The sequence below is a fragment of the Fundulus heteroclitus genome, unplaced genomic scaffold (assembly GCF_011125445.2).
Source record: "Fundulus heteroclitus isolate FHET01 unplaced genomic scaffold, MU-UCD_Fhet_4.1 scaffold_41, whole genome shotgun sequence".
NCBI lineage: Eukaryota > Metazoa > Chordata > Actinopteri > Cyprinodontiformes > Fundulidae > Fundulus > Fundulus heteroclitus.
In genome coordinates, this window is record NW_023396824.1 from 902,637 (window position 1) to 927,503 (window position 24,867).

Genomic DNA, 24,867 nt, shown 5'->3' on the forward strand with positions numbered 1-24,867 from the left:
TGCACAAAATGGCCTTTCACACTTAAATTCATATATTTACAAGTTATAATGTCCTTTTCTTATCAACTGAAAAACCTGAAATCCTAGGGCTGGTGTTAGGCTACTACTCACGACCACGGCGCGCTGTTGCTCTTTTGTGGTGACTTGTGGAAACGGCACCATCTCAATCCTTGTCCTCGTTGCAAGCCGACGCTATGTTTTGCAAGTTAATGCAATCGCAATGGCCCTCGTAGATTGTAGAGGTGGAAAGACGAGCTGTATTTTTCTTCAGCTGCAGGCGAGCTGTAGTCTTCTAAGGGTCAACGAGCTGTCACTTCGAGTCGACGACGAGTTGTTATCTTCAAGCTGCAACGGTCTTTTCTTCTTCTCCCCAATAAACGTTCCAAACGTTTATTACAGGATTTTCCGTCATACAAACGCCCAAGACCACCGTGAACACTGCAAAATACACGGTGGAAAATATTCATCAGTGAAACCGTCATGTTCTCTTATATGAATTATCAGCTGAAACTTATTAAACAAACATAAATTCTCTCAATTGTCCATACCGTATGCCCCTCCAAACCGAAGGTTAGGAGTTGCTAGAAGTCCTTACAAGTCCATTTCTTCTATATTTCAGTCTCTTGCCTTAACTCTTGCACACGCCGACTGAGTATAAACAAAACTCAGAATTTTTACATCAAAGACATCACGCGAGAAAGTGATGACCCAATCAGTGACGTCTCCATCTGACATTATTACAATATTTCCCCGAAGTATGTACGTATTAATAAAAAAATACACAAATATGAAATAGATATTAAAAGTAAAACATATTCATATTCACAAAAAATAAAATAAATTCACACAAAAAAAATGCTTATGTAACTGCGTTCGCTACATACCCCTTCTGCATTTCACATCAGATTTTTCTGCACACAATTAAAAAACAAAACACACATTAGAAACATACACATTGGCGGATGCTCTTAGTAGAAAACTTTCAGATTAAAAGCAATCAAGATTATTATTAAACCCCTAGGATGTTAATTGTTTTAAGTCAGAGCTGTTATTAGCGAGCGATAAGAGGGTCAAACGCATTCGGACAAGTGGTACTGGTCTGGAAAAAAAGCTGGTAGAGATTTTGGGCCGCTGATAAGAAGGATTTTCTTTTACTTTTCAAACAAAGTTTTTATTTAAATCATTTAAAATACATATAGATATGTTTTGGAATTTTATTAACCCCACAGGGGGTTTTGAATAAGATTCAAAGAGGCGCCTTTAAGAGACAATAAGCTTCGTAAAACACAAGGTGCACGAGAAGAAACAGGGGACACCGCTAAAAGAAATTCATTTTGCACCAAAATATTAAGTTACGTGATGAAAGCATAGAGCAGCTTCAGAAATTATGCTAAACCAAAACAGGTTTGACAACTTATGAATATTGGTGATTAAATTAAGGAGAGGGATATAGAGGGGCCGTTTAAACGTAAAAGGAAAGTGGATAAGAACAATGTATGCAATTCAGATGATATGGGAAAAGTAAATTTACATCAATGAGCGATAATTATGATTATGAAAAAACTAGTGGGTGAAAAAGTTAAAGTAGGCATTACAGCAACAGTTAATAGCATAAACGAATGAACGAACGAGTGAGCAAATTAATTTTTCAATATAAGCAGAATAAACTCTGAACCTTTAAGGCTAACCGTTGAAGCGAAGGAGAAATTGTGAGCACAACATTTACTGGGTATCTTAAAGTAAGCAGGGGCGCAAATAGGAATCAAATAATTAGGATGCCTGTAAAATCTGCCACTCTGGCAGACATCAATAAAGCACCACAAAGGTTAAGGACTTAAATGGATAAAACTGCAAGTTTAGAATAATGCCTTATTCTAATAAATAACTTGGGTAAATTAGGGATTAAAGCACCAGTGTAAATAGTGTGGAAGTGTACGCAGTTACCTAAAAGGTGTGAGGAGACTTAACAACTATCTGTTTGAACACAAAATAGCACAATAGTTGTTCTTTAACTACATGTTAAAACATCCAGAAGAAATAAACCCACATAAACATAGTTTAGCCATCTATTAACCTAGTGGTCTTTTAGACCAGGATAATCTAACGATCGTCCTCTTGTACATGCAGAAAAGTAATGAGGTCAATTAGATCAATTAGATTAGTTGGACATTTGGTATCTGGTCAGGACAGCAGAAGTGACTCCTGGACACAAGATGATGGTGGGAGGATAACAGCTTCAACATGATATCGATGCATGAAGGTTGGCTCTGAGGAACATCAGAGCTGCAATGGCATCAGACAGTGACACTCCTGCTGTGATAAAGAAAATCTTGAAAAGAACTATGCATGACTGCTATGCTTCACAGGTGATGGAATTCAACTACGAGGTTTCACGAACATGACATGGAGAGGTTGGCGTTCAGGAAACGCACCTAGAACACACTCTTGGACTCTTTGGGGTAAATGGGCTCTAAAGGGGGACACTTAACAGGAGATAAACTGAAAGCCTGGGCTTACGACGAGAGACATTTCAGACAGGGGGTGTGGACACCCAGGAATGGCTGCTGTGGTTTGAAAATGTCAAAGATTTGTCGCAGGTGGTGGAGTGTTTCGATGTCCCAGGCGCTTGAAACCAGGTTGAACAGAGGAGACGACGTCGTGTTCCCACAGGGATTACCTATAACCTAACACTGACAGTGAACATTTTTGTTTTTGGGTTTGCTGGGGTTGCCAAAAGGAGCATCGGAGATGACTTTCTCTATCCTGACCAGGTTCACACTTAAAATGCAAAGAACAAAATTATAGAGGCCTAAACAAATACGGACACAGAGAAGTGTTTATACAAAGAATTCCACTATTCGTCAATTTAAGGTGCAGATACTAAGGCTAAACAAAGAATTAAAAGAGGGGCAAGACTTAAAGCTGATCATTTACCAATGGGTATTCAATATTTAAGAGGGTTTAAAGGAACTGCACAATTTTTTCAATAATCAGAACAGACAGTGATTGATGAAACAAAAAAGCAAATTCTAGAACGGGGATTTTTAATCTGCTAGAACAAGACAGTGCAAACATAAAATAAGGATTTATAGATCACTGGGTGATTATAATTTAATCCTAAATGTGTAAGAAGGCAGAAAAAGAGTTAATAATAATAATAGATAAATTAAAATGTAAGAAAATCACTCAGAGTAATGTCTGCTTAAAGTTTTTCAAGGATAAACTAAACACATGAGAACAAGAACAAGATACATGTTAAAGGGTTGATTTACTTTGGGTTAAAATTATGCTTGGGTGTATTATTATTATTATTAAACTAATGTTAGATGACTGAAACAGGTTTAAAGTCTCATAAAACATCTATCTAGAGCAGAGTGGAGCAGTTCAATGTTCAGGGGGAGATGTTTTTAAAGAGAAACAATGAGTTACTGCTCACAGCATTCTAATGTTTAAAGGTTTGTGTCGCGGCCTTCCATGTTCCAAAAAAAACAAAATTCCAACATAGGCTGTGGGTGGTAACAGGTGGTTTGATTTGCACGCACTTCTTACTTCATTAGTTTGTAAAAATATGGGATTTATTTCTTGAAAAAATATAGACAAAATAAAAACTAAAAAATGTCTTACAACTAAAAAACTAAAAAATAATCTCAATTTGCCGTTTGAAGTTCTAAAAGTGGTAAAAAAAAAAATCATTTACAAAACCTCCCGTCCACACCAGACATTTACCAAACAATAGATCTGCACCAAGCACCCGGTGTGTTCTTAATTACTCAAATTAATGGGAGGGTCTAACAATTAACAACGTAATCTAAACATTTCAAATCTAAAAATTAATTACAAATTTTGGTTCTAAACTAACTTAAATATATTCCAACTACCCAAAAGAAGAAAACTAAATTGTTAGAAAATACAATCCAAAAAATATATCATAAATGGCCACAACAACACATGTATGTATGTATTATTTTTTTTAAAGATTATTTTTATTAATTATACAGCTGAAAAACCACAAGCATAAAGTAGAACTCAAAAACGTGGACAGCATATAAACAAGCGTCTGCACAGGCATGAGCACACAAACCAAGACAGGACATGGATACTTAAAAATTGTACAGGTTGACAATCATTGTCCACAGCAAAAACCACAAGGGACCACGAGGCCGCCAGGCCGGGGGCACAGGCACACACACAACAGAACCAGCTCCCGTTCAACTTTCAGTCTCGGGGGAGGGCATCCAGTCTCTCGACATAAGATAATAGAGGGGCCCAAGTTTTATAAAATTTTTGGACCGAACCTCTAACACAAAATTTAATCTTTTCTAACTTAAGAAACAGGGACAGATCTTTCAACCAAAGAGAAGCCTTGGGTGGGTGTTCTGATTTCCAAGCTAATAGTATTCTTCTTCGGGCGAGAAGAGTTGAAAAAGCCAGTACATTTTTAAAATCATGTGTTATACCCTCCCCTGGAATTCCAAATATCGCCAATACAGCACTGGGTTGGATACCTATTTCGAAAGCTTCGGCTATGATCTGAAAAATTGTGGACCAGAAATTGCACAGTTTGTTACATGACCAGAACATGTGAGTTAAATTTGCCTTAGCTATATGGCAACGAGCACAGGTTTCACTGACTGTAGAGTAAATCCTTGAGAGTCAAGCTCTACTGTAATGAATCCTATGAAGGACCTTGAACTGAATAAGTCCAAGTCGAGCACATGAAGTTGACCCATTTACTCTACGTAATGCGTGATTCCAGGTCTCATCAGAGATGTGTATTCCAAGTTCTTCTGACCATTCTGCTCTGATCTCATTGATCTTTACTGCATTGAGTGATGAAATGTTATTATAAATTTTTGAGATGAGACCGCTACACTGTGTTGAAGTTTGCAAAATTATGTCTATTCCTCCCTTTGGAGGTAAATTGGGAAAACAAGGACTAATGTTGCGAACAAAATCACGAATCTGGAGATATCGAAATAGGGAGGAACGCTGTAGGTTAAATTTAGAGGAAATGGCATCAAAGGTAGCAAAAATACCATCTATATATAGATCGCTAAATTTTCTTAAGCCTGCTCTCTCACATGTATGTATGTATGTACAAATGTATACACGAATGTATATGCACATATATACGGGTAGGTACGTATGTATGTAGGCGTATAGATATATGTATATATATAAGTATATAGATATGTTTATATATATATATATAGACCACTAAGAATGTAAATGAGACATCATATGCCCATTCCTATTTCCTTTTTTTTGTATTTTTTGGTATTCTTTCTGATCCATTGTAGATATGAAGATTCACTGTATATAACTGAATGCACCTTCCCTACTCTGCACCTTCTTGTATGAACCGATGTGACGAGTGAATTTCTCCATTGTGAGATCAATAAAGACTATCTTATCTTATCTTATCCTATCTTATCTTATCTTGACGGATGGAACGGCTAATTGGAAATCTTTTAGAGGTGGTGGGATAAATCATTATATTACTGTTAATGTCTTTGTATAACATTTTAACAATTGGGATAAAATTTTCTCCGAATCCCATTAACTTCAATGTATTACAAATAAAGGGGTGTTCTAACGTATCAAAAGCTTTGTAGAAATCTAGAAATACAATAACTGCTTGTGATTCCACATGATCCGAGTAGTCAAGTAAATCTAACATTAATCTGATGTTATTACTGATGTGTCGGTTAGACATAAAGCCTGTTTGGCATTCACTTATTAAATCTCCAAGATTAGATTTTAAGCGCCTACAATAGACCATTGCAAATAATTTATAATCTACATTCAGGAGTGTGATGGGTCTCCAATTTTTGGGATAGAGTCCTTAATACTATCTAAGACTTTTTCACAATGTTCTGGTTCATATTTAGATTTATACAAGTCCTCATAGAAAGCACAGATAGGTTCTGCTATGTCTTTGGGATTGGTGTTTAATTTATTGTCTATTTTCAGTGCCGAAATGTTAGATCTTTTTTTATTGCGTTTTTCGAGAGCAAAAAAATAGCTAGAGTTTCTCTCACCATGTTCCAACCATTTAGCCCTAGAGCTAATAAATGCACCTTTAGCAGCTTCGGTATATAAATTGTCAATTTCACCCTGGAGCTGTAACAATCTGATTTGTTCCTCTTCTGACAGATTTTTTTTTATTTAGAAAGGTTTTCAACTCTTCCATAATTTGCTTTTCTTTTTTGTCTTTGGCTTTTTTGATATTTTTACTGCAGAAGATGGCAGTTTCTCTCATTTTAAATTTAAAGTATTCCCATTTTTGGATATGGTTCATGTCATTTTTAGGAAATATCTGTGAAGCTATCAATTTAACTGAGTCTTGAAAATCTTTATTTTGAAGCAGGTTATTATTTAATTTCCAGTATCCCCTTAAATTTTTGCTGTTCTCTTTAGAAACATTTAAATGTATTGAGATAAGTTTGTGATCAGATAAAGGCGCGTAAGAGTGATTAATTTCTGAAATATATTCTAAGCATGAAGAGGAGGTTAGCCATAAATCAATTCTGGATTGTGAAGTTCCTCTAGTATTAGACCAGGTAAATTCTGAGCAATCTGGATAAAAGAAACACCATGCATCTATTATTGATAACTCTTGGTTCATAAAATGTGTGGCTTTGAAACGAAAGTTTTGGGAAACTCTCTCTGGAATCCTGTCTATCCGATCATCTGGAGCATCATTAAAATCTCCACCAATGATCAGGAGTGCCTCTTTATTTTTATTTTGTAATTCCCTTATTTTGGATGTGATTTCTGTAAACATAGTTCTGGCATGAGTGATTTCATTGTGACCGTATACATTACATATTATAAAAAGGGTATTGTCCAGTTTGAATAAGATAAGATGATACACCACCTACCATTATTAGAGTTGTACATTTCTAACATATCACCTGTAAACCTATTAAATAGAAATGCAACGCAAGCAGAATTATGTGTAGCATGACAAAAGTGTGCTTGATCTCCCCACATAAATGTGTTTCTTGTAAGAGGATAATATTAGCATTTGTTTTTTGAAGAAAAAGGAATATTGCTTTTCTCAATCCACGAACATTAACTGAAACTATCTTCAATGTGTTAAAATTAAAAACATCCATTCCAGTGAAGAAAAAAAAAAAAATATTTAAGAGCACAATGTCTGAAGAACAAAAAAAAAAAGATAATGTAAGCCCTAAAAAAAGGGCTTGCTAGTGCAAAGGCTTCGAGGTGTGAACTCTGAAGTTTAAACTCTGAAGTTTAGGCACCATTAATCAGTTTAACTATGTTATGCAAGTCAAACTGGAATGCATTGCATAAAATGTTTTTGAACAGTTAACAATTAAAGAAGATGTCAACAAACATTTTGACTTTTTCTCCCCCCCCCCCCCCCCCCCCCCCCCCCCCCCGGCCTCCTCCCCAATAGAAAACCAGAACAAAACAATCAGTTCTATAAGTGAGGAGAAAACGACAGACCCATGAATGTCACGCTAGACATCTTTCAAAGAGTCAGCAGTGATTCTCTTTCCCTTGATGATCACATGATCGAGGGAAAGAGAATCACTGCTATCAGGATCTAATTTTCTCACTCTATTGAGTTCTACTGTTCTTCAATTATGCATTATGTGTTGTCATTACAGCTTTAACTTTCTGTTCTCTCTCTTTTCTCTTCATAGTAGGTACACCTGGTCTGGCGTTCTGTTAACTGTGACATCATCCAGAGAAGACGGCTCACCCGCTACTACCATCTAATGTAGAACAGATTACTAGATCAATGTGTGCTTCTGTGCTTTTTTGTTTCTCTTGTTGTGTCTCTGTTCTGTCTTCTGTAACCCCAGTCGGTCGAGGCAGATGACCGTTCATACTGAGCCCGGTTCTGCCGGAGGTTTTTCCTTCCCGTTAATGGGGAGTTTTCCTCTCCACTGTTGCTTCATGCATGCTCAGTATGAGGGATTGCAGCAAAGCCATGTACAATGCAGATGACTCTCCCTGTGGCTCTACGGTTCCCCAGGAGTGAATGCTGCTTGTCGGGACTTTGATGCAATCAACTGGTTTCCTTATATAGGACATTTTTGACCAATCTGTATAATCTGACCCAATCTGTATAATATGATTGAACTTGACTTTGTAAAGTGCCTTGAGATGACATGTTTCATGATTTAGCGCTATATAAATAAAATTTAATTGAATTGAATTGAATCAGGACCACGCCATGCTGTCTTCTTTCCATCTTTGCAAGCTTTTTCAACAAGTGGCCAAAGTTTATTGCGTCGCTGTTTTTCACCATAGGTCAGGTCCTCCGTAAGTCGCAGCTTTTTCTCTTTCATCACGGCGGCGGTCATCAAGGATTTCCATATTTTCTGCCTGAAGGTGCGCATGGTGAATTGGATTATCACAGGACGAGGACTTCTGTCATCTCTGGGACGTCCAACTCTGTGAATCGTGTCGACGAGAAATCCCAGCTTGCTCTTTTCTTCTGGAGCCATCTGCCCAAAAATCTGGAAGACCTGATTCCTTAGATCTTCCATGGATTCATTGGTGGATTCTGGTAGGTTGAAAAGTTTTAGATTCCAGCTGTAACGCTCTGCTTCTTCAATCTTTTCATCTTGTTCACTGAGCCGGTGGTTCACCATTTGTAGCTTGTCATTATTTGTCTTTGTTTTGTGTTTGATTCCTTCCATGTTTTCTTTGATAGCTACTATCTCTTCAGTGTTATGGCTGAGAGATATGAACCTGCTTGTTAACTGTTGAATAGCTCTCAGTATGTCTGCATTGGAAACCTCATCATTGTCTTTGGAGCATGCTTTCTTGGAGACAGGACTTGAGAGAGGAGTGTCAGGTAAAGGGGAGCATAAGCTGAGCGGAGAATCATCACTCCAGTCCATCAAAATGTTCCTTTTTTTTCTTTACCTTTCGTCATGTTGCTAGCGTTAGTCTTTGGCTAGTTAGCTCGGGGAAAGTAGAAGAGGTTGAAAAAGTAAAAGAAAAGGCTTCTCAGCATCGATAACGGGCTGGACTTTAACTCTCTTATTGTCTTTTTGTTCACATACCAGTTCTTGAAAGTGATGTTCCGTTAAGTTTACCGCAGTTTATAGGTAAGTGGTGCACAAAACTCGGAGGAGCTCACAGCGAAGCGTGTGTGCAGGCTGCCATCTTGGCCCCCTCATAGACATAATATAATATATAATATATATATATATATATATATATATATATATATGTCTGTGGGCCCCCTCGCAGGCTGCGTCCTTCGAAGGACACATTTTAAGGCCGGTGACGTCACAACGATGCGCGGAGGCTGTCCCATTTGGCAAAAATTCTGTTCTGTATATTAAGGTTAAGAATATTCCACATTAACTATCAGGAATGTTTCATTCTTTACTTTCATTTTTAAACAGGACAGACGTGTGGAACGTGGAGCGAATCCTAGCAGAGCAGAAAGACTCTGGTGTTTTAGATGCTTTAATTTAATAGAAAATATAAAAAATGGTGTTAGTCGTGTTATTACCTGTGCTCAGTGATTATTTCTTGTTGTTTATTGTATGTTCCCTAAACCGGAGAATGTCCTAAAACGACAACCAGCTGAAGCAGCTGAAGCAGACTCAGAGGATGTTATATAACTCTCTCTTTCCTTTCCTCTCCTCTTTCACCTTTTCTCCCTTTTAGCATTTTATCTCATCTGTTTCTCTCCTTTTGTCCTCATCTACCAGTTTCTGTGTCCATTAAACATGAAATAGTCCCAGAATAAATTATAATAAAGCTTCTTGCATGTATAAACCAAGCAGAGCTCTATGGTGACAGCAGTAAGGCTCCACTGGTGAAGGTAAAACCTGTTGGACTCTTTCTGGCATTAAGACAACATTTATTATTGCTGCACTGCCAGACAGGAGACAATAATAAATAAATAAATAAATAAATAAATAAATAAAAGGCAGCTTGGGGGATCAGGCCGAAGCTTTTACTTTGAAAATATTTTCAGAAGCCACTTCCTTTCCTCCCTGCGCATGCGCAAACACACAGAACGAGGTCCGATAAGCAGTTAGGTGGAGAAGTTCGGTACCGGCTGTAGCTGCTGGGCTTCCTAAGCGGGAATGGATGAGCCGAACCAGAACCGGTCCAGGAGAACCAGAGCGGCTCCTCCTCTGCTCTCCCCGACCCACAGCTCAGAGTCCCGGACCCTGAGGACCAGAACCTCCGGGTACATCCACCAGGTTAGAGACTTTGGTAAAGAAAGAAGTTCTGCTGGTGGGACCGAACCGACACCTCTGGAACCAGAACCTGTGTGCTGTCCTCACACCACGTGACCACGTGCAGCCAGACAGCGGACAAAATGAGAAGGTTCCCCACAGCCTTTACTAGGGTTCTCTGAGGAACCTTTACTCATAAATCTGGTTTAATTTGGTTTAAAGATGAATATTTTCTGAGGCAGGAGCGCGTAGAACAGATTAAACTTTAACATTTTATCCAGTTTAGTCGCTGAAAAGCAGATTTTACCGCAGAAAAATACGTCAAAGATCTTTTTAAGGTGAGAGGTCTCACTATGTCACGTAATTCACGTAGGGATCTAACAAAGGTGAGAGGTCTCACTCTGATTAAATATAAACCCAAAACCTTTCTAACTGGTTTTAGCATAGATTTCCTCTGACTAATTTTAAACACCTCTGGGATTATTAAAGTATTTCTGATTCTGAAGCTATGAGTTTATTTAATATCCTATTAATTTATTTATTCACGGCATACATTTCTTGCTGCCTTTAACAAAAGGCAGAACAGAATGTTTTATCATTAAAATACATAATATATAATTAAAATTGTAATAACATGTGACATCAGACTTTTAGCCCACAGCAGCTCCTCCTGAGCATTATAATAATATGATTTAATTTACTAATACTACTCTGGTAAAATACACTTAGATTATTTATTATCATTATAATAATCTGAATTCATTTTCTAATACTACTCTTTAGTAAAATACACTTAGATTATTTATTATCATTATAATAATCTGAATTCATTTTCTAATACTACTCTTTAGTAAAATGTGCTAAATTTATGTTTTATCTTTAAAATAATTATAAACTTCCTGCTAGCATGTTGCAGCTTCACCAAACTCACAGTAATGTGTAATAATGAATAAACATAACATTGAAGGTTGTAGGTGTCCACACTGATGCCTGATTAAATTCATAGGTTTAGATTTTTCTGCTGTCTGACTGAATCGTTCCTGTTGACTTTAGACCAGGTTCTTCCACCACAGACATCATATACGTAGACGCGTCATAGGGCGCAGGTTCTCACGTCAACGTCACCGCCATATTGTGTGTGGCAGAAAAAAGTTGTGTTCAGTTATTGTGAACGTGAATCAGAGAAGATGCCTCATTCCTGTGCTGCATGGAAATGTATTCTGGCTGATTTCACTACTTGTATCTGCCTTCTATAAACTAAGGCTGCACCATGTTGCAGAACTGGACACACTAAAGCTGCAGAGTGGCAACACTAGAAAAAAGCTGTGAAGACCATTCTATTTCAAGGTTTTTAGCTTGCATAGAGTACAGACTATTTTATTTAGACATAGATGTGCATATATAGATTTTCAAGTATTATAAATAAGCCAAATAAATAGCTGTTTATATATATCTATATCTATATCTATCTATCTATCTATCTATCTATATATATATATATATATATATATATATATATATATATATGAATATAAGGATCAATTTGTTAAATCTAAACATTGTGGTCTTCATTATTTCATAAAACCGTGTCACATGTGAACCTTTAGGAACAGACTTTTTGGGGGAGTATTAAAGAAGTAAAATTAATAATATGAGAAAAAAAGACCTAGGACAATAAAGTTAAAAAAAAACATAAAAGTGATAATGTTATGAAAAAAAGTCATATTATGAGAATTAAGAGGGAACATTTCCAGAATAGTCACAGTTTGCAGAATTATTTCACTCCTGGAGTAATAGGGCCAGGTTAGATTATTTTAATTATTTTTATTCTTTACGAGTATAAAGTCGGGAGAATGAAGCTAAAGGGATACGAAAATAAACTTGTAATATTACAAAAACAAAAATACTACGAATACAAAGTATATTCAGAGATTAAAGTCCCTCTGATACTGTTTAAGTGACTGAGTAACTGCAGATTTGCCACATTTAAGATGGCGGACGCTCTGACGCATCGCAGCATAGGCAGAACCCGCCCAATGACGCGTCTACGTATATAATGTCTATGCTTCAACCCTGGTCCTCAGGAACCCTGTCCTCCATGCTTTAGGTGTCTCTGGTCTGCCTGACCTAAATGAAATGATTGTATGAGCTCAGTCATATATGGAGGTCAGGTGTGTGGAGACAGGAGACACCTAAAGCATGGAGGACAGGTGCTGAGGACCAGGGTGGAAGACCTCTGCTGTAGACATGTCTGACCTACGTTCTGCTGTGATCTACATGTGTTCTACACCTCGTTTCCTCAGGGGGCGCACCTTTTCTAAAAACCTTTTCTGTGCTTCAGACTGAGCGGCTCTGTGGCCCCTGCTACAGTGCTGAGGAAATAATGTCAATAATCTAATGATATTGATATTGATTCTAATTTAAATTAAGCAAAAGTGAGTCAGTGTGGCCAGACAGGGCTAGTTTCCACCCAACTGGGCGTCTATTAAACACATTGAGCTGAAAAATAGCTGATTATTAATAGTTTTTAAAATTGGGAAGCTTTTCACAACATTTAGCGGCTGTTAGAAAGAATTAATAACAAAATAAAAGTAGTCAAAGTAAACAAAGTAGTCGTCATTGTGTGGCAGAAAACTAAAAACTTTCATATTTTAATAAAACACCGTCTCCTTGAACTCATTTTAGCAGTTAATTTATCTCTGAAATGAGTCCAACCCGACATCATCTGTGATTAATATGTTAATAAAGTGTCACTATGAATGCTAACGCCACAGATGACTGCACATTTTGTGGGGAGCCTGTGTGCGCCATGTTTTTCTTTGTTTTGTGCACTAATGTCATGTTCTTTGTGTTTAACAGTTCAACGCTTTACACAAGTCCAGGAAAGGTTGAGATATTTTAGTTGAGCAGGTTTTATGTTGATTTGGGCTGGAAACTGTCAGATCTGGCAACACAGTGTAGTGCTGCGTCCATTCAGTTAACTCAGAGTTCAGACATGAACATAAGCGCTGATAAACGTGATAAATGTGATAAATGTGATAAATATGAGCCCTGATGTCAGGCTGGACACTAGGAGAGGAAACCACAGCAGCTCAGAACCACCGGGCTCGGTTCTGCTCGGTTCTGCTGCTAGCTGCTGTAGCTAACCCTCCTAGCATGAATGTTAACTCCGGTGTTGACTTCAGTCATGACTTACCCAACAGAAATTAATTTAACTTCTTGTATTTGTTTGGAAATAAGTTCAAATGTCCACACAGCAGCAGCAGCGATGAGCTCAGCTGAGCCGCTCTGTCTCTGTAAGCTACGAATAAAATGCCACTGGGACTGAGTCTACAGCAGAGATTTCATTGGTTCCTGATCTGGTTAAAATTATCTGACTCTTTGTTGTTTTTATTACAGAAGGAGGAAGACCAGGAGGAAGCAGAGGGTCACCGCTGTCAGCACTGTGAGAAGGTCTTCAGCAGAGCTTCCAGCCTGTGGAAACATGAGAAGACTCACACAGGGAAGAAACCACACACCTGTGGTCTGTGTGGGACAAAGTTCGCTCAGGCCGCCCACCTGAAGAGGCACCAGAACATCCACACTGTGGAGGAGACCTTCAGCTGTGAGCAGTGTGGACAAACCTTCACCCAGAGACAATCTCTGAAGCTCCACCAGCAGCAGGTCCACGCCGGCCTGAAGCCTCACACCTGTCAGGACTGTGGGAAACGCTTCTCCAAACTCAGCAACCTGAAGGTCCACCAGCGCATCCACAGCGGAGACAAACCACACGTCTGTGAGGAGTGTGGGAAGGCGTTCAGGGACGGCAGCAACCTGAGGAACCACAGACAGACGCACAGCGCAGTGAAACCCTTCTGGTGTGAGGAGTGTGGGAAAACCTTCACCCGACCGTGTTCTCTGAGGAAACACCAGAGGATCCACAGCGGAGAGAGACCCTTCAGCTGTGGGCACTGTGGGAAAAGCTTTGCTCAGAAGTACATCCTGGATGTTCACAGGCAGCTGCACACCGTGGAGAAACTCTACTGGTGTGACCACTGTGGGAAGACCTTCAAGCAGAACCAAGCTTTGACTGTACATCAGCAGAAACATCACAGCACTCAGGAACCGGCGGCAGACTGAGGTCCAAACTGGGATCTGAAGACAGCAGCTCAGAGTTACTGTGGTTCTGTAGCTGATCTGTTACTGATGATGAGTTAATTTACCTGCTGTACCTCCTCTGTCTGGCAGGTTGGAATAAAAACGAGTTCATAAATCAACAGGATGGTTTCTCAGCTGTGTTTCTTCTGCGACTCGTCTCCACACTGTTGCTTCATATTGAGCTCCCCTCCATGAAACTGAAAAATAAATATGGCAGACTTCACAAAAAGCTCTCTGAGAGTCACTTTTCTCTGGCCTCGTCCAGTTAGCATCAAAATCCTTTTATTTTACGAGCTTCTTGGTGCTCATGAGGGCTAAATATTGACAGAGACTGCAGCTCTGCTTCTTAGTGCCAGAAAAGCCCGTATGGAATAAATTTCTGACCTTTCAGTCTGATCCAGTCAGACCAGGGACAGTTTCAGCTTGTGGGAAGCCACTAACCTTACCTGCAAGATGAATTCCTGCAGTATTTGTGTGGTCAAACACAGGAGAATCCATCTTGTACCGCTCCAGCAGTTTGTTTCCAGACCAAAAACGGTCTGGGCCAATCACGTTGCAGTGATGAGGGTTAAGGCGGGACATCCAGCTGTGATGAAAGGTGCCGGGTCCACAGCTGGAACATGTTTACCTCAAAGCTCTGAGGATCAGCAGTTTGGATCTCACTTCCTGTCACTTTAAAGTCTGTCACCAGTTTTATGTTCAAAAAAACAAACTATGTCAAAAACAACATTGTAGTCACACCTGATGCATTCTTTTTATCTTCATGCTTTTGTTTTAGATTTTCCATATGTCATCAATACTGTTTTATTATTTTACATAATTATCACATTTCACTTTTAGTAGTTTTTAAATAGACTGGCTACAAAAGCCCATCTAGGAGCTAACTAGCCCACGCTATAAACACCATGATACTCAGACTGCTGTTTTTCAGTCTATTGTGTGTCTATATGAAATAATAAAGTATAAATGTGTCAATCAATCAACCTCCAGCATTTTAATGAAAACTGGAGACTATTCTTCATGAATGCGATTGGAAAAAAAACAAAAACTTTTTGGTGATTTTAATATAAACAGTTAAATGTAAACAGTTAAAATTATTAACTACTCGTCAGGATCTGAACTGATCCGCTAGGATGAGTAAATCATCAGAAACGTGTATTTGGTGTTCAGCAATAGGTGAAAATTATAACTTAAGACCTTTTCCAGGAAAATTACCCAAAAACTGGTTTGTTCATTATTTTAATAAAGCATCTGAGCAAGTACGGCTTCCTAAAAGTGAGATAAATTTTCTGAAAGCTGCATTAAATGAAATCAAATGGGCAGGTCATTTTCTCAGAGACCAGGGTAAATGAAAATAAAGTTACTTGACACCTTTCAGGTTGTACTCTTATAGTACAGGCAACAGGCAACAGGCTGGTGTTCCTCCTGGTTTCAGGTGTATTTTTCCTCTTATTCTGCTACATGTGTTACTTTAATTTACCCCTTAGTTGTCTCCACCTCAGCTCCTAGCTGCTTTATTTTTATTTGACTTAAATTTTGACATTTCTGTTTTTTATAGACAGAACCAAATAAAATTTCTTGTAAATAAAATTGTTAACTTAAACTGTAGTCTCTTGCCTCTCAGTCTAAACAACCTATGAGCCTGAAACTGATTAAATATTAAGTGGACTTCCTGCGGTGGTTTAATTGTTTCTCTAAACCATTTCTGTCCACAACATGATGGACAAACTCAGCAGAGGCCGATCTGACAATAACTGGATTAACATGTGAATGTAGGACCACCGCCTGCCAGCAGGGGGCGACAGCCCTCAGCTCCTGGGAAGAAGCTGTTCCTGACTTTATTACTTTATCTACTTTGGATGTTAATTAATGAAACACGATCAGGCATTAAAACTGCACTGAAATCAAAAACAATACATGACAGATATATTTTACGCCCCTCAGAAATAAAGTCTATAAAGAAATAAGAAAAGCAAAAGCAAACTTTTTTGTTAAAACTGCTGTAAATGGGGAAATCTGGACAAACAAGGAAATCAACAGGAAATACTGCAACTAAAAGCAACATCAGGGAAAAACAACTAAAGGAAAAAAAAAAACTAAAGGAGAAAATACTCCAGGACACAAAAGAAAATCCACTGAAGCTTTTAATATTTAGTAAATAGTTTAACTAAATGTAGCGACCTACAGGTGATAAAGACCACACCTTTAAACGCAGATTTATTTACACCAAACATGGAGGACTGAGGTCCAGTGTTCACAGCAGGGGGTCCAAAGTGTGGCCCGGGGGCCATTTGTGGCCCCTGTGCTGATTATGTGAGGCCCTCAGACTGAACTTTAAGAAAGATTTGGCCAATCAGCGCTGGTGGCTGCAGATGGAAACTTTTTATCTTAAATTGTGATAAATTTATTATTGACAAGTTAAAATCTTACAATTGAATGTTCTGTACAACAGAAAACATAAGAAGCATATTTTTACATTTGCTTTAATTTCATAGTAAATAGGTAAACTGTTACGTTTTAGACACCGCTGGGTTAAAGTATTGCGTTTGTGTCCCGGAGGTTCTGGGTTCAACTCCCACAGGCTGCCACTCTGGGTCCCTGAGCAAGGCCTCTAAGCCCAGATATGTCCCTGGATGCCGTGGCAGGCTACTGGTCCTAGCTGAAAAATGCTAAGCACAGCAGATTATTAAACATTTTGAAATATTCAGGTCAATCTTCACCCAGTGCAGAAACTCTACTGAACTGAAACTGTCATCTGCCTTTCTCTGGAAATAATTAAATGTGAACCTCATGAAGCTGCTGTGATCTGAGCAGTTTTCTTGATTTAAAGACACGCTTTGACACGACCAGCCACCAGATATTAGTGACTAAATGAATGGTTAGAGTCATAACTACAGAAAAATGTAACATCTGCAACATATGAAAATCATTTAGGTTTACCAGAAGGTCCACTATTGTTACCGTTGTTTAGCTTTATATAAACGATTTACCAGCAGTGCAAGGTCAACCGTATGCTGATGATGCAGTGATGTATCTTCATGCAGCTCAAGAACCGTCATTCACACTGAGAAGTATCTGATTATTACAAATTATGCTTACAAAATTCTCTATTTTTTCTTTGCTTTGATGAATTTAAATAAAAAACTTGGTTCTGCCTCCTGAGGGACTAGATATAGAAATGGCTGTAAAATCTCAATATTGACCTTGTGTTCATTAAAATGCATTCATAAATAAATTAACATCAGGCCCGGTGGGACGCCACACCATGGAGGACCAGATGAAGACACATCGTCCCCACGGCTAAAACTGACACTTTGATCTGCTACAGACGATCAGAACCGGTCCAGAACCCACTGCTCTAAACCAGAACTAACACTTTTATGGTATTAAAGGCAGCGGTTGGGTCTAAAAGCACAACTTGAGGTTCTGAGGTTGTTTCTCCTCCTTCTGGGTCGCAGCAACGTTTAACCCTGATCTATAAAGTTCTGCTGGTTCTCCAGAACAGCAGCTAAGAACCCATCACCACTAAAGCCCGGTCCAGTCAGAGAAGAACCTCTCAGCCTGTTGAATTTCAGCCTTGGACCTTAGCTGGAGCGGTTCTGGATATTTCAGATTAAATGTTTCCCCCATGTACAAATAAAGCTGCAGAACCTGAGATGTGAACCTCAACAGATCCAGAATCAGAACCTGGACTCAACTTGACCTGATGATCAGCTGAGGTCCTCAGTGGTGAAGCTCCTGGTTGGTCTCCAGGTGGACCTCAGATCTGGACCAGTGGGTCCCACAGTCAGAAGCCCAGTCTGGGTCTATAGGTGGTCACCAGAACCGGGTCACTGTGGTAGCATCAGGTTTCTACCTGAATGTGATGAAACAGGTTATTGGAGCCAAATGTGTATTTTGGGTTTTGGCCACTAGATGGGGCTGTCGGCTCCTATATATAAACCAAGAGGTGATGGGTAGTTGACAGGTGTTGAACCCGGAAGGGCATCCAGGTTTCTGACCGCTGTGGCGGAGTCATGGTGAACTAATGTTGCTGTGATGGAATAAATGGAGACCTTCATAATGGTTCATCTGCCTGAAACAGTTTTTGGACACAAAGAAGATCGCTGGAATTCATTTGACAAGCGAACAACAGGTACAACATTAGCCGCTCAGCGCGTCATAACTAAGCAGCAACGGATCAACACTAAATTAGCGCAGTGGTAAACTGGCTACTATACTGTCAAAAACTTTCCCTTTGTTGACTTTGAGGAGCTGCAATGTTTTTGAACAAAGCGATGGAGGCTATGTGGAGCAGACTGAAACACTTTGGGCTGCGATGAGCTGCTGTTTGCTGGCTGGGCTGTCGCTACAGAGCCAGAGCATCAGACGGAGGTGGCGCCAGAAAAGGACCGGATGGACGACCGGATGGACGAGCGGATGGACGAGCGGATGGACGACCGGATGGACGCGGTGGTAGACAATTAGTGATTGAAAGGATGAAGTCATTGAACCAGACCGCAGCAATGGATCGGATGGACGCGGTGGTAGACACTCAGTGATCGAGGAGGATCGGATCGCTGGATGGAGTTCCTGCGGCTTTGAAAGTCGTGGATTGGATCACGGAATGTGAACAGGCGCCCAGCGATGTACGTGTAGCGCTACATCTTTGATGGCCATCGTTATTCTTTTTGTGTGCACACATTAAAACCAATGCATTGGTAATTGCGTCGTTTAAATAATAATATTGGGCATTGCCTCTTTTGCGTATGAGGCTCATTTAGTAGCTTTTTGCGCGTTTGTCTTACAAGTGGACTTTTGCACTATGGAGATGGATAAAACTACTGAGACTGAACATAAGGCTGTTGGTGAGGAGACTCAGAAACGTTCTGTTAAATTAACAGAAAAGGCCTTGGCTGAAAGGCTTGAACCATTACAAAAAGAACGAAAATCAAAATGAAACAAAACGGGTAAAATAAGATATGAAATTAATGATTTAATGTCTAAAGAACAAAGGTTTTAAGTGTTCTTGATATGTTGACTAAGTTGTGTGATGATGCTAAATGTTTGCACAAGTCTTTTCTGGGATTTTTGCCACATGATGAAAAAGAAAATCATGATGTCTGGTTTAAAGCAAAAATGATTGCTAATAATGAGTGTATTTCTAGTGTAAATAAGTGGCTCTCTGAAACTGCAATTAGCAAAGATGATGATGACGATGGTGTGAATCCTACTGACAGTGTGTCAAATGTTAGTGAACATTCACAAAGGAGTGTTAATTCCAGCATCACTTCATCTGTAAGGTTAAAGGCAGCAGCTAAAAGGGCCTCAGTTTTGGCCCGTGTGAAGGCTGTAAAATAAAGACATGCTATTGAAGAAGAGGAGGAGAAACTGAGGAAAAGAAAAGAGATGCTTGCTCTGGAAACTGAGTTGGCTGAATCTGACTTACAGATGGAAATGTATAATTTAGAGCTGGAGCGTTCTTCTTCAAATTCAGTGAGCTCATACTATAAAAAGGAACCAAAGGGAAAAGAATTAAAGCAAAGTATGGACCCCACTGTGAAAGATTTTTTTGCTACAAATGAAAATCCAACAATTCAACAGGATGGTTTAAACCAGACTAAACAAAGAAATGAATTAAAGTTGGCATCAAAGGAAAATAAACCTATGGATGTAAGACCAAAAAGAACTATAGCAACAAACCATCACCATGTGGGGGGTCAACATAAAGCCAACGGCACCCAAATACAATCAAAAGAGCATTTTAAACACAATGAGAATATAACCCAGCCATCAAACAGCTTACAACTACCTGGAGAACTTCTTAGCATTATGAGCAGACAAACTGAAATCACTGCAGCCTTGGTAAAGCAGCAACAGAGTATGACTTTCCCACCAAGGGACATTCCTGTTTTTGATGGTGATCCTTTAGAGTACAGAGCATTTATTAAAGCCTTAGAACAAGGAGTTGAAACCAAAACATCCAATGCAGACTGTCTGTACTACCTGGAGCAGTTTACTAAAGGTCAACCTCATGAGCTGGTGCTCAGTTGTCAGCATATGGATCCAGACTATGGTTATACTGTAGCAAAGACATTATTGCAGGAACATTTTGGAAACCCTTACAAAGTTACAACTGCGTACATTAACAAGGCTTTGTCTTGGCCAACAATAAGAACTGAGGACATTAGGGCATTACAGAGTTATTCTTTATTTCTGTGTGGCTGCTGTAACGTAATGGAAGAACTGGAGTACGTGCAGGAGCTGGACATGCCCGTAAATATGAGAGCAATCCTTGCTAAGATGCCATACAAGTTAAGAGAGCGTTGGAGAAATAAAGCTTATGATATAATGGAGACAACTGGATACCGGGCAGGATTTAATGATATGGTTGCATTCATCGAGCAACATGTCAAAGTTTTGTCAGATCCTTTTTTCAGAGAATTACAAGATTTCGGCTTCAGTACATCATCCATCAATCGTCAACGGCAACCTGGGATTAAGACCAAGGGGAACGTAGTGGCCAGCACTGTGACATCTGTGAGTGCTTCAGGAGAGGTTGATCAGCAACATGCTGCAGCTAGAGGAAGTGATGGCTGTTGTGCTTGTTGTTCAGAAGCTCACCCACTAGAAGAATGCAAACAGTTTCAAAGAAAACTGCATAAGGACAAAGTCTTTCTGCTGAGAAGGAAAGGATTATGTTCTGGCTGTCTGCAGTGGGGCCACATCAGCAGGAATTGTGAAGCACGATTAACTTGTGAAATTTGTAAAGAAAGTCATCCAACTGTTCTACATATAAGAAGAGAGACAATTTCTCCTGAGTGTGAAACAGGAATATCAGAACCCCCATCAATTGTGAATGCAACATGTGGCCATAGAGGTGCCGGTAAGGATGGTGGAATGTTCTCTGTTCTCCCTGTAAAGGTTAAAGCATTGAAAGGACAATGCACCATCCAAACATATGCCTTCTTGGATCCAGGTAGCACTGGAACATTTTGCTCCGAAAGGCTAATGCATCAACTGAACCTCACTGGAAAGCCAACACAAGTCCTTCTTGGAACAATGGGCCAAGCTAAAATAAGTTCAGCATTTTCTCTGCATAATCTTGAGGTGGCTGGTCTGGAGAGCAATCCATTTTATCCTCTGCCAGAAGTTATCACGCAGGGACACATGCCTGTGACCAAAGATGATATGATGACGTCTGAAGATTTAATAAAGTGGCCATATTTGTCAAGAGTTCACATGCCATCTATAAATTAATAATAATAATAATTGGTAGCAATGCTCCAAGGTTATTAGAACCATGGGAAGTCATCAACAGCCAAGATAACGGCCCCTATGCTGTCAGAACTGTGCTGGGCTGGGTGGTCAATGGGCCTTTGGATAAACTGTTAAAAAAATACTGTAGAATTTACAGGAAATTACTGGCAGCAGGGTTGCCAGCCGGTTACTGAATATTTACAGTCAGGTTACTGTAATTCTATTACAGTTTTACTGTAATTTAATTTACAGTTTTACTGTAATTTAATTTACAGTTTTACTGTAATTTTATGATAAATTTACTGTAATTCTATTCATTTTCCTGTAATTTTGTTAATGTAATTATTACAGCTTTACTGTAATTTTTATCAGATTTACTGTAGTTTTATGACAAACTGACTGTAATATAAATATTTTACAGTAATTCATTACAACATTAATTTGATTACAGGTTTACTGTAATTTTATTCCAACTTTGGTGTAATTATATTGGTTAATTTGTAGTAAATATTTACTGTAATAAAATCACAGTAAATTACAGTAGCCCTGTAATAGAAATACAATAAAAATTGTATTGCTACTTGTTGAAATAAAATGCCAATTTGCAACTTTCTACAAACTCTCCACTTTTATACAGAAAAATACAAAACCATTTTAAAATTATTTTATTGACAATTTAAAACCAACAAACTGCAGCATATCAAAAAGCATGTCTTAACAACACCATTTGCTTTTAACAAGAGCTGAACTCAAAAATAAAAATATGCATAACCCACATGTTTATATTATATTGCATTTCTTATTACATTTATTATTATAAGTTTATATTATTATATACAGTTACATTTATTATTTTTACACTTACATATTATACTTAGCCTTCACAACAAAAGTTTCTAAGGGTCAAAATTTCCAAACGGTCAAACAAAGACACAAGAACAAGGTTTTACAAGTTACAAGTCTTCAGTCAAAGAAAGGGATCCAACACAATCAAACTTTAAAAGTTGGAGGTTAAAACTTACTGAACACCCACACAAAGCCACAATAAGTATTTAGTAGGGCTTTCTCCTGAACACCACCAGAAACCATCCAGGGGTTGCTAGAAGATAAAGAAAGGAAAAAAATGATTAAGACGTGACATTTTCATTAAATTTAACTGCATTTCTATCAGTTAAAGAAAGACAGGATGAGAAGGACAGATTTCCCTAATAGTAGCTGTCTCCCTGTCCTTCTGTTAGAAATGGACAGGGAGACAAGGAAAAGGAGAAAGTGCAAGAGACAGAAAGACACACAGGGACAGAGAAAGAAAGACAGACAGAGAAAGAAAGAGAGACAGACTGAGATAAAGTCAGTCAGAGTGAGAGAGACAGAAAAACAGGGGGAGAGACTCTGAGAGAAAGACTGAGAGAAAGACTGAGAGGGGGACAGACAATGTGTTTTTTCCTGTTCATGCCATGGACAGGAGGACAGATTGGGTGTAAATGTGTCATTTTTAGAAGTTCCACTGAAAGTCCATCAGCTTCCAGAGCAGAGTGGAGACATGTGGCTTCACTGCTGATTGGTTCCTTTGCACCAGGCGTCTCGTTGTTCTGGACTTTTCTTTTCTGCTTGCAGCCTTTGTTCCCCTTTCTGGTTGAGGCCCATGAATCGTCTGAAAACAGACGGGGGATATATAGCTCAGTGTTTCTTCATTCTTATAGATCTTCTTACAAAAGGATTAGTGACTTTGTTCTCAGCTTTGGATAAACTCCAGTGTACATGTGGCCTCATGCGGATACTCCTGGTTAAAAATCAAAAACATTGCAGAAAGTGCAGCGAGAGCAGCCAGGAATGTAGGCTGTGTGCTTCACAAACCACTTCAGCCTCCAGGCTTACCATCCAATGCTGAAGACTATTGGTGTCTCCTGGAAAAAAGATTTTCATTTATACATTTTAATTTAGTGTTCAGGCACTTCCTGTTTTCATGTGTTACCAGGTAAGTACATTTAATGATATTCAGACTATTCAGAATTCAGCAGACAGGGACAACAGAAACAGCTGATGTGCCGTCCCTCTGCCTATAGACACAATGAGATGATGTGTCCACTATCTATGGATATATATCTAGGGACAGCAGACAGACAGAGGGATGGCAGATACGTCTCTATATCAGTGACATAGAGACGTATCTGCTACTGCTCAGCCACATCTGCTATGTCTGCAGACAAGATGCATTTCCACCCTTCTGACTACAGATGTAGGGCTAGCAGATACACAAGATGTCAATCTCTCTCTGGAGCTTCCACCAATGTGTCTAAAGCAGGGCTTAAAGCAGAAATAATCTACACATAACGCCACATTAGTCACCTCGCCTGCTTAGTGTGCTTATTAACCAAATCTGGTCCTTTTAAAATATCCATTGATAATTCCTGTATCTGTGGCAGCTTTCAGCTTCAGAGCCTTGGCATCATCCTGGACAGCCTCTCCTTCACTTTGCACATCCAGAACATCACCTGGTTAACTTTCATCTCTGCAGCATCAACTTCTTCCTTCACCCTTTAGCCAAACTGCTCCACAGTTCACTTCACAGTTAAACTTCCCTCCCTGTCCTCCAGAAACCTCCATAAACTACAACCAGTACAAAGACAGCAGCTTCATCACTACATCATCTACTTCACACCTGAACATGAACTCCTCTGGCTCCCTGTCACATTCAGGAGAAATCTATGATCACACAGGGCGACCACAGCCTGGACAATGCAGGACACATAACCAGCACTATGATGACGTCAGACGCTTTTTTAACACAGATCACACATTACAATAATCACTTTTTGAAGTTTAATAAAGCTGAAGTTTTAGCCATGTGACTGGAGACCTGTCCAGGATGTACTGTGTCCTCGCCTCTGGCTTATTGACTGCTGGAGAATCTCTTTGGTTCACAAAAGCACGTGTGAAATCTTTTTTTTTTATACTTTTTCCCAAATCGGACCAGGTTTCATTGGTTGAGCGCAGCTTCTGTTTAAAACCTTAAATAAAAGTCTAGATGGAACTTTTTGCTCGTTTTCCAAATGACGGAGAACTTTAAGCGCTGGTCTATAGACAGAAGAATGGAAGATACAGACACACTGAGGAATATATTGTGCAGATGCTACTTACCAAGGACAATGAGTCGTGGACTTGATGGCAGATTGTGAGTTCCTTCAACATCAGCAGCTGTAGCACACCTCTATAAAACATGCCAAGCTTAGACAAAACCCTATATTTATGCCACATCTGACTTTGGTATACTTACATCTGCATAAAGCAGAAGCCCATCCTGATG

The 24,867-nt window shown here is 39.1% G+C and overlaps 2 protein-coding genes across 2 annotated transcripts in view; one reads left to right on the forward strand and one right to left on the reverse strand.

Annotated features, from left to right (window-relative positions):
* LOC118560255 (protein NLRC3-like) overlaps positions 1–24,867 on the reverse strand; it is a 943,592-nt gene that overhangs the window by 750,747 nt on the left and 167,978 nt on the right. The window lies entirely within an intron of this gene.
* Positions 9,999–14,443, forward strand: LOC118560261 (zinc finger protein 239-like). The gene is made up of 2 exons (XM_036131187.1): positions 9,999–10,211; positions 13,587–14,443. Exons 1-2 carry the CDS (start codon positions 10,092–10,094, stop codon positions 14,304–14,306), a joined length of 840 nt encoding a protein of 279 aa, XP_035987080.1. The 5' UTR covers positions 9,999–10,091; the 3' UTR covers positions 14,307–14,443.